The sequence below is a fragment of the Melitaea cinxia genome, chromosome 24 (genome assembly GCF_905220565.1).
Source record: "Melitaea cinxia chromosome 24, ilMelCinx1.1, whole genome shotgun sequence".
Lineage (NCBI taxonomy): Eukaryota > Metazoa > Arthropoda > Insecta > Lepidoptera > Nymphalidae > Melitaea > Melitaea cinxia.
In genome coordinates this window covers 4735047-4746577 of record NC_059417.1, presented here as the reverse complement: position 1 = coordinate 4746577, position 11531 = coordinate 4735047, and the positions used below count along the sequence as shown (strand labels likewise).

The following is an 11531-nucleotide window of genomic DNA, read 5'->3' as shown; positions in this document are numbered from 1 at the left end:
CTTTTTTTTGAGGTACGGAACCCTAAAAACACAAGTAATAATTTTAAATGCCCTTAAACTTCAATTAATTTAATTAAAACTCCTACATAAACTTTCTTACTGTTTTATTTCTTTTTTTTTTTTATCGTTTTAGACGTGGAATATTCCAAGAAGACTGAGCTTCATTTGTTTGTCATCAAATTAAATTTTATTAAGGTTTATTTAACAATACTGAAATTTACATATATGTTAAATTTTTATATCCTTTACTTTTAGCATTTATAGGATAAAATTATCTGAAAACAAGTCGTTTTACCAATACGCTAACATCCTAAAATAAAGCATAATATTTCTAGTTTTAAGCCTCATAAACATACAAGCTTGAATCCTCCGTTTGTATTCTATATTGGAAACTAAAACTCCTTCGATATTGGGTACCAAACTTATGAAAGTCGTACTGACCTTTACTGGAGTTCATAGAACTACCTTCAATAGTTTACGTTGGGCAATTATGAATCAGTCATTCAAAGTCCTTCGGGATATTATATTTTACAGGTGTAGATGTTTAACGTTAATAGCGAAATGTAGGTAGTATAAAAAATGTATACTTAGAAATCAATCAAATTATAACTTATCAAATCCAAAACACATTATCCAAAGCTTTGTTTCAGCTACCTTATACTTGACAATAGGTTCCGGTAAATCGTTTGTGGCTGTTGTGCTAGCGGTTGCGGGTTCGATCCCCGAACATAACAAATATTTGTAGAGGCCATACAGATGTTTGCCGTGGTCTGGGTGTTTGTGCAGTGTGCCTTGTTGGTCACCCCACCATGCCTCGGAGAGCACGTTAATTCGTCTGTCACGTAAGGCAGTCCCTGTTGTTATCATGTACACCTGATAGCGATCTTTACTCATGGTGGGGAATATATCCGCCAACCCGCATTGAAGCAGCGTGGTGGATTAAGTTCTGATCCTTCTCCGAGATAGAGAAAGAGGCCTAAGCCGAGGAGCGGGATGTTACAGGCTGAATACAAAATTAGTAAGAAAAAACAACTCTAACTTCTATTACGAGTAAATAAAAAAAAAATCGCTAAACCTAATTTAAATTACTTGAAGCTCTGGTAAGTAATTTATTTCACAACATGTATACACATCTTGCTTCCGCGCCTCTCATCATACATTTTTAACCTACATTGAAACAATGTTTTCGAAATTCGAAAACAAACCTGACATTAAAACCATTCGTCGAGTAAAATTACATTTTCTTTAAAAGCATACCTATTTTTATGACTGACACGAGTTTCCGATACTTTCAATAAAGCGTAACGGCGTCTATAACAAGCTATTTGTTTTTACAGCCGCCGTTAAATTGAGGTCTTACTCGTTAATTTTACTTTTGAACTAATATAAAAAAATAAAAGAATCTATTATACACTATATTTTTATTCATCCTTAAGAAATAAGCACACTACTTTCGACTTACGCACAATAAGAAACAATAGTATCCGATTCTACTAGAGGGCGCAACGAGTACCAAAACAAAGCAGACACTATGGAGGAAATTATGATAGCCTTACAAAATATTCAAAAAGAATTGAAAGTTCAAAAATTAGAAATTCAGAAAAGTGGCGAAAAGGTGACAGAACAAGTAACACTCAACATAACTAACAAATTAGAAGAGAAATTTACAATATTGGAAGAAAAACATCAAACCTTGAAAGAAAATGTTGAACAACAAGAAAGAAGAATCCAATTTATGGAAAAACAAGCAAGACAACGAAACATAATTTTCTTCGGAATTGAAGAGAACGAGACATCCTACCATAACTTGGAGAACAATATATTGCAATTCATAAGGGAAAAACTGTCCTTAAAATTGGATTGTAGAGATATTCAGGAAATAAAGAGAGTGGGGAAAAAAGGTGAGAAACCACGACCAGTAATTGTAACTTTTTCTACCCTTGGTTCAAAGATCAGCATTCTTAAGCAAAAAAGATTATTAAAAGACACCCAATATTATTTTAACGAAGATTACCCTAAGTACATATTAGAAAAAAGGAAAGAACTACAGGAAGAAGCAAATAGAGAGCGCGAGAAAGGAAACAAAGTCACGATAAAATACGATAAACTTGTTATATTCAAATCAAACAACAAAAGAACACTGATGACTTCACCAGAGTCAGATTCCAATTCTCAAGCACTAGTAATTAATAGTACAACCAGACCTAACAAGAAAAACAAAATAAAACAGTCAAACCCATCTATACCCAGATCAAACAGTGTCTCAGAAGGAGTTCTAAAACCAAGCATTCTAAGCTACTTAATAAACAAATAACGTCAACAAAGCGTATAAAAAAACCAACGACAATACCACTATTAACTTAGATTCACAGCAACCAATACCCCCCCCCCCTCCCTCAAAGATGCAACATTCAATCAATTTCAACTAAGCAACGAAAACCATCTTCCAATCCGGCTGGTCACCGTGGAAGATTAAGACCAAAACCCTCTAAAGAAGCCATCTCAGACCTCTTGTATAATAAGAAAAGAGACACAAACCCAAGAAATACTTAACGAAAAAGAAGAAAGATCAGCTCGTCATATAGTACTTACAACGTCGGAACTTTATCAACTTATGAACGCTTAATTGAACTTAGCTCTTTAGAGGAGGCCTTCACCCTCACTTGAGGAGGGGTTCATGCAAGACAAACTTCTATATTATATCTAGATTTAAACAGTTTTCTAAAATAAGTGAAATATGTGTAAATAACATCATTATTTTTCTTGTCTTATTCTTTTTTTCTTAAACTATGTATGTATTTTACTTTTTGCATGGAATAAAAGGCTTTTTATTTTATTTTTATTTTATTATAGTTATTGCAGACATAAAATTAAGTGACCACCGAAATTACAGAAAAAAAATAGAAATCGCTTAAGTAGGTATTATTACCAAATATGATGAATTTACGAAAAGCATTCATCGCCAGACGCTTTAGTGGATAATCAAAAATGGTCGTAGTGTGTCAAACACGTGATAGCCAAGATCGAAACAAAAATGTACGAAGTCGCCAATTATGTACAAAATAAGTTAGAACAGTTTATTATTCACATGACTGCAGAAAGTTCATCAGAAGAAAGTGGTGACGATAGTTTTTAATATTAAAAGAATTATTTATATTATAATAATTATTTTATTTGAAAGATCTTGTGCGTAATTTATTTATACTACCGGGTGATTTTGAAAGCGTTTTGGAAACGAAAATTTTGAATAATTTATCAATAACAGAAGCTATATATAACGTTAATTTAAAAATATATGTAATTTTTTTTTCATCAAAGTCGATATTCATATCGTTTACAGACAAAAAGTGAGAACCAGTAGTAGCGCTACACGGTAGGTAAATTCTAAAAATAGAAATACTATACGTTTTAATATTGCGTCACAAAATCGTATTAGCCAATAAAAACAAAGCTACCGCGTTGCGCCGGAGTCGACCAATGACGGCTCACCTGTAATCGACGGCGTCCCGCGTCCCTGGCTTTCAGTCGGTCAGTAATACCATAGCGGTACATGTGTAAACAAGGTCAAGGACGTTTAAATTATTATTCGCCGGAGTTTGAAGATGTTCTTGAGTACTTCGAGCGCGATCCCCGGCGGAGGACAAGGATGGCAGCAAGAGAATTCGATGTTAGCCAAAACTTCGTATGGAAGATATTACGTACACAAGGATTACACCCGTATCATTTTCGTAAGGCTCACGTAATAAACAACGCACCGGCAAGAATCGCCTTTTGCCAGTGGTTGTTAAATAATACAAACGACAACATACTCTGGACGGACGAGTCACTGTTTACTCAAGTGGGACTATACAAAGAGAAAACCATCACCAGGTTCGTTTCAGTGTGAACGTGTAGGGGTCGGTATTATTAACGACCAATTAATAGGGCCTATTTTTATTGAAGGTCATCTAACCGGCAACTCGTACTTAGAGATGTTAAGGAGAATAATATCTGAGTTAGTAGACGATGTGCCGTTAGCTTACTCGAGAGGTATGTACTACCAAGACGACGGCTGTCCCGCTCATTACGCGAGTGTAGTGCGTGCGTACCTGGACAATGAGTTTAGTGATAGGTGGATAGGTCGAGGAGGGCCTGTGTCTTGGCCACCTGGAAGTCTGGACTTAACGCCCTTGGATTTTTTCTTGTGGTCGGAAATAAAAAATTATACACGTCAATATGAAAGCTGTGATGATTTACGCATTGCGATAGTGGACGCTTTTGATGAAGTGAAAAGTGATAAAGACACATTAAGAAAATTAAAAGAATTGTATTAAACGTGTACGTTTGTGTATTGAACGCAGCGGACTCCATTTTGAGCAGTTGTTTCGATACAGAGAAGTGTAAATAGTGTAAATAAACTGTTAATACGTATGTAAGTTAATTATTCTGTAGATAGCTCCGATTTTTTAAATACGCCAGAAATTTATACCTACAGTCCGTTTATAAATTTATTTGTTCTGAAAAGAACAATCGTCGTTAATAATCGAAAAGAAGTTTAAATAAAATAGGTATTTCTGACGGTCCTAAGCCCGTGTAAAGTATGAAGGACAAACGAGTCTATCTACGTAAGTACTCGCTAGCTCGCGCCTATAGGTATACTTTTATCAACCGAAACGCGCACGGACGTGTTTCATTCATATAAAATAATGAATGAATGATCAGTGCCTTACTACTTTCCAAGTCGATCGAGTAAAAATGAATATTAAAATTGAAATTTTTTTTAATCAACATTACAATTGATTTATCAATTTTTATAGGTACTATAGATGATTCCAAAGTAAAATATTTCGTTTCCAAAACGGTTATAAAATCACCGTGTATACCCAATATTATGTTATTGTTACTTATTGATGAAATTATTTACATATTATACAGATAATTTTAGAAGTATGAATATGAACGGGCTTTTATAATTTCAACCTAAAAATAAAGGCGTTGGTCCCACCTCTAACAATGACCCATCTCACACTGTCAGTATGTAAAAGTGCGAGTGACATACCCAGTACACGTCTGTTAAAATAAAAAACAGACTATAGTATTGTTGATTCCATTTCATTACGAACCAATAACATCGCATAATAACACAGAATATCATAAAATACAGTCAACCAATCAACAAACTGCCCGGTGGTCTCAATAAAACTGCTGGATATCGTAATTGGTATAAAACGATGACAAAGTATCATTTTATTCAGTTTTAACAATACATAATAAAGAACCTACAATAAAACGATGGTTATATGAAAGAGGAGATCATCATTAAATTTTTACAGTATACTTGAAGCTACGAATATAAAATATATTTATAAATGGAAGACTCGCTATCCCTTGTCGTTTTATAAGCATTTAGATTAGTACCTACTCATTTTTAGAATTGTATTTAGTTTGTAAATATTAAAAAAAAAAAAAATTTGAATGAGGGATAGTCTTTTTCGTTAGCACTCTGCATTTAGCCAATAAACCCAAGAAGTTGATACACAGGGAGAAAGAGTAGTGGGGGCGGTATATTGTAGGTATTATATTCATAGACCATAAATGTTGAAGCATTACGATATGATTGTTGATCTTAATGACAAGTTTCGAAATAAATAAATTTAGATAAATAAAAAACTTCATGTAATGAGAAAAGTCGATATAAAGTTCAACATGGATTCGAATCAAACGCCTTATTTCAATAAACAATTTTTCTATTTAGAAACCATACCAACCGCTAGAAATAGGCGTTAATGAGTTTTCAAAGTTACCTACGCCGCCTTTGATTCCAAAGATTATAATATTATTAGTACAACTTTGATGAAACGTAATTAGATATTAAAAACTTCTTTTAAAATCAATTTTATGAAGTTTTTATATATACGAATATAATCTTTATGCTCGTGCTTTGTTATTAATGTTATTTAATAAAGTATGTAATAACGACATTCAATTTATTCATTTTTTTGTTTGGAGTTTTTAAAAATACCTATATTCTTAACAGAGACTGTAGGCTATAAAATATCACGACTCATAAAAGACGATTTAGTATATTTTCATTCTTACTATATTTTTAATTTATATGTTACTGTAACATACAGAATATATATATATATATAAATATATATTGATAAATATATATAGAAATAATATATATATATATATATATATAGTATATATAAAGCGGAAGCGGAGCGGATTTTACGAAATTCGATCTCTAAGGGGGTAAAACGGGGGTTAGAAGTTTGTATGAAAGTCCTATGTTTTTGAAGTAAGAGACTTGAAATTTAAAATTTATGCTCTATAGATGATCAGGAGGTGTCCAAATAATGTATCTTTAGAAATCAACTCCCTTTTGGGGTTAAAACGGGGGATGGTAGGTTTACTCACTCATCACGAAATCTCCGAAATTATAACACCTTCAAACTTGAAATTTGGCAAAAAGGCTCCTTATAGGGCGTAGACCTTCGTTATGAAGGAATTTTACGAAATTCAATCCCTAAGGGGGTAAAACGGGGGTTGGATGTTTGTATGAAAGTCCTATGTTTTTTAAGTAAGAGACTTAAAATTTAAACTGTATGCTCTATAGATGGTGAGGAGGTGTTCAAATAATGTATCTTTAGAAATCAACTCCCTTTTGGGTTGAAAATGGGGGATGGTAGGTTGACTCACTCATCACGAAATCACCGAAACTGTAACAGCTATAATCTTGAAATATTGCAGATAGGTTTCTTATAGGGCGTAGATATCTGCTAAGAACTGATTTTACGAAACTCGACCCCTGAGGGGATAAAACGGGGTTTGGAAGTTTGTATAAAAGCCCTATGTTTTTGAAGTAAGCGACTTGAAATTTAAAATGTATGCTCTATAGATGATCAGGAGGTGTCCAAATAATGTATCTTTAGAAATCAACTCCCTTTTGGGGTTAAAACGGGGGATGGTAGGTTTACTCACTCATCACGAAATCTCCGAAATTATAACACCTTCAAACTTGAAATTTGGCAAAAAGGCTCCTTATAGGGCGTAGACCTTCGTTATGAAGGAATTTTACGAAATTCAATCCCTAAGGGGGTAAAACGGGGGTTGGATGTTTGTATGAAAGTCCTATGTTTTTGAATTAAGAGACTTGAAATTTTTAATATATATGCTCTATAGATGGTGAGGAGGTGTCCAAATAATGCATCGTAATCTATATATATAAAAGAGAAAGGTCACTGACTCACTCATCACGAGAACCCAAAAACTGCTGGAGAGTCCATCCATCCAGGATGGATAAAGATGAAATTTAGCAGAGAGGTAGATTATAGTTAGTAGACGTCCGTTAAGAAGGGATTTTGCGATATTCCACCGCTAAGGGTTTTTAATTGGGGTTGATAGTTTGTATGAAACATATACAGCAGCTAAGTTCGTCGAGAGGTTATTTATACTGCAGCCTGAAAATAAAACTAAGAATGTGGTATATAGAGAGGTTTTATAAAAACAACTATTAAATTATACTAAATTGTGCCTTTTAAAAAGTTACTCAGTGTAATAAGCATTTCAAGTGACTGAAATAAAAAAAAAATGCGTTAAACATCTTAATAGTAATGCATATCTTCATAAACACGCGGATGTAGTCGCGGGCAACAGTTAGTGTATTATAAAACAATGCCCCCAAAAGTGTATGTGACCGATTTCCTCAAAATCTACTGAACGGATTTTCATGCGGTTCAAGAGGAAGGTTTACGGAACGGCTAAGACGATTTTGATAAGAGTTTCACTGGAAGTTTGCCGGGAAAACTTTGTGACACACTGATTTCAACGCCAGCGAAGCCGCGGGCACAGCTAGTAAATATATAAATACAAATATTATATAACACCCAGACTTGGACGGGAATCGAACCCGCAACCCGCGGCACAGAAAGTAGGGCCACAACAAACTGCGCCAACGGGCTAGTAAAATAATGATGAAAACATGTATAAGAATAACGAAATATGTATAAACCATAATAAATAATTGACTAAAAGGGCCCACGTACGCTTATTGGTCCTTCAAGTTGGTATTATAACCTTGTTTGTCCTCTATTGATTTAGGTATATTAATGATAATATACATTATAAATTAGTCCCGAGCTAATATTATAGACATATAGGTGTGACCCAAAACGTAGTCCCTTATCTGTAGTTAATTACTAATAGTTTTCGTTAATAATTTAAAATTGTAACTGCAGAATTTCTTTCCGATTCTTTTCTGCAGAATTTATATTCTGAATCGGCGGTAGCTTTACTTCTAACTATAGTTAATTCATTAAAATTAATATAATTTCAATTGGGAAAATGACGATTCAAAGGTGCTTCTTAAGCCTACTTGAAGTAATTTATTAGTTGATTTTTGATTTTTTCAAATTATTAAAACTCATCAAGAGAAAATAAAAGATGAACTCTGTGTTATTCACTAACGTGTAGTTAGATACCATTTACTCTTTCAGTTGTTCTGTATTTGGGCATTTAATCGACTGCTTTAATTCACCACAGAACTACCTACCTATATCTTTTTACATACACAAGTATAAACATATATAGTAATTTCAATACACATTACTTGCTAATAATCTAAGCAATAAAATTTTGTTAACATTAAATTTTTTCTACCAATTCTTCATTTAATATGCATACTGTTACAAATTTACTATATTGGTACAAGCTTACAATTGAATTTCGAAACAGTTATTTCCAGCTGACATTTTGCATACACGCTTGGTTTGGATGAGAATACCCGGTACGTGACATCATTTTAAATCCAATATGGCGAACTCCCAAAGATGGCGGACCAAAAATTATTTATTTTACTAGACAATTTGTTGAGAGGGAGTAAAATAATTATCTTATTAATTCAACACATTTTTAATTCATCTGTGGATGTGAAACAAAGTATTGTATTTGTTTTTAAATATTATGTAATATTTTTACTGTAACAAAGCTTAAATTCGTTACCATAAGACGTTACGAGCAGTAAAAATAATACTATTAAAAATTTTATTTTCTAAAAAAAATTTTTTTTTTCGTTACTTTACTAAACTCTAATAAAACTATAACTATGACAAATGAATATATTATTTACATACTTTTATATAAAAGAGTTAAGCTAGATAAAAACGAGTCTGTAGAAGTCTTTAGCGCAGATAAAGACTTCCTCTCCTATTACTAAGAAAGGTTCGGTGTTTAAGCATTATTACTCCCACTAGTCATTACTAGATCTCAGAATCTTTTGTACTTTTATCTCTGCAGAGTACAAAGTATTGCTTGAATGTTAAATATATATTTTTATTACATCTGTAAACTTCTGCTGTAAAAAACGTTACAAAAGTAATTAAAAAATAGCGTATGCATTGTGGGTTTATATAAGTAATAATTAAGTTTTATGAATATATGCATATATTTATATAGATTTAGTAATCTTTACCCGTGCCCCTTCGGTCACTAACCCGCCTGCCCAGCATGGTGTCTATGGGCAACACACATGAGCTAACGCCATTTTTTGGCGTGAACTTGTGTAGGCCTGTGTCCAGCAGTGGACTGCGATAGGCTGAAGTGATGATGATGATGAGTAGTCTTTACTAGTAGTACTTAATGAAACAACTACTTTGTCTCTAACTTAAAAATTCCTCTATTCATGCTTACTTGTAAAAAATCGCTTTTAGAAATAAGGCATTGCATATTTATTTCATATTAATATATGTTAAAATATATATTAATTTCAATTGAATGAAACATATATTTCTGTTCAATAAAATATTTCATAAATAAAAATAATAAACTTTGACTATTATTTTAACATTGTAATAATTAATAATGCGTCTTAAGGCCAGTTCTACCGGTTGTGTATAAAGTTTATTCGGCACATAAGTTACAAATAGACTGTCACAGCGGGAGGTAGAATAGGCCATTAGGACCAGTTTCTACTCAATAATTAAACTACAATTTTAGATTTACATTTCTGAATAGAAATATCTTATAAATATAATGGAATTCGATGGTAAAAAAGAATTATAAATCAGACTTTTATCTCTTGGATAGCGTCAAATAGAGTTATCCACAACCTGTGAGAGCACACACACACATCAGCTTATCGCAGTCCACAGCTGGACATAGGCTTCCACAAGTTCGCACCAAAAATGGCGTGAACTCATGTGTTTTGCCCATAGTCACCACGCTGGGCAAGCGGGTTGGTGACCGCAGGGCTGACTTTGTCGAACCAAAGACGACCAACCTATGAAACAGCCCCTTAACATTTACACAGTAATTCCAAATATAAGGAATGTTATTAAATATTTTGATTTTTTAATTTTATATTATGTGACTTTGGTTAGTTTAAGGTTTACATTGAATTAATTAGTTCTGACTACTGTAACACAGTATGGATTGAAGACTATATACGAGTATATATAAGTAAATCCCTATTTCCTTTAGTCATGCCATCACGAGGCTGGACCGATTTCGCTCTTTTTTTGTTGTGTTTGTTATTGTCAGGAGAAGATTATTACAAAAGAAAAAATTAAGAAAATCGCGCGAAAAATAAGAACATTTAAGAATACTTAACCACCATATAAAATGATTTCTATTCTAACCTTAGCGCTTTGGACAATATAAACTTTTTTAATGTAACTTTATGACGTTTGACATAGAATTGACAGAAGATTGGTTATGACACATATTATATTTATGTAAATAAAAATGAATGTTGGCTAAGCGCATAAACTCGAGAATGGCTCAACTAATTCGACTAAAATTGTTTGGTATGTTCCTTAAGGTCCACGGAAGGTTTTAATACAAAATAAAATTCTATTAACTTTTAACAGAACGAAGTCTGTCCGGGCAGCTAGTTATACAATATATATATATATATATATATATATATATATATATATATATATATATATATATATATATATATATTAATTATACCAACTTCGAATTCAATATACATAGTTAAGTTTTATTTTTAACAAAATTACTTACACAAATAAAAATATAAAAATTATATTTTATTCATTAGGTACATAAATTGGTTCGTAGTGAAACATAACATCAACTGTATCTCATATTTTTTTGATAAAATGTCGAATTAAAAATTAAAAGTCAATAATTTCTTTTACGTGTACAAAATAAAATATTATTGGAATCTCCAATCGAAGCTGACGTTAATTTTCCACTGTGACGTCAAATAAAAGAATATCCAATTATTGCGAATTCGATAAGTAAAATTGCTTCTTTTGTGACACACAATGCGTTATTTGAGAAAATAAGACTGGAATTATGTTTATCTGCGTTGATAAGCTGCGTTACCGTTTGCGTGATTTTTTTTCTTTCTATATACACTCACTAACCGACTTCAAAAAAATAAGAAGGTTCACAATTCGACTGTATTCTTTTGTGTTCTTATATACAAAATCTATTTTCTCTTTTAATTTTACACTATTTACCTTTCTTTTTACTCTTCCTGGTTTCATACTGTGTCCTAATTAAAATTTATTTTAGTA

At 32.5% G+C, this 11531-nt stretch overlaps 1 protein-coding gene across 1 annotated transcript; it reads left to right on the top strand.

The window, feature by feature from the left end:
* Positions 1-1445: 1445 nt before the first annotated feature.
* Positions 1446-2314, top strand: LOC123665626. Its single transcript, XM_045599900.1, has one exon. The coding sequence runs from the start codon at positions 1532-1534 to the stop codon at positions 2312-2314; it is 783 nt and encodes a 260-aa protein (XP_045455856.1). The 5' UTR covers positions 1446-1531.
* The last annotated feature ends 9217 nt before the right edge of the window (positions 2315-11531 follow it).

What these genes read in the sequence shown, in the direction of transcription:
- LOC123665626 (XM_045599900.1), top strand. Translation starts at nt 1,532, where the DNA reads ATGGAGGAAATTATGATAGCCTTACAAAATATTCAAAAAGAATTGAAA.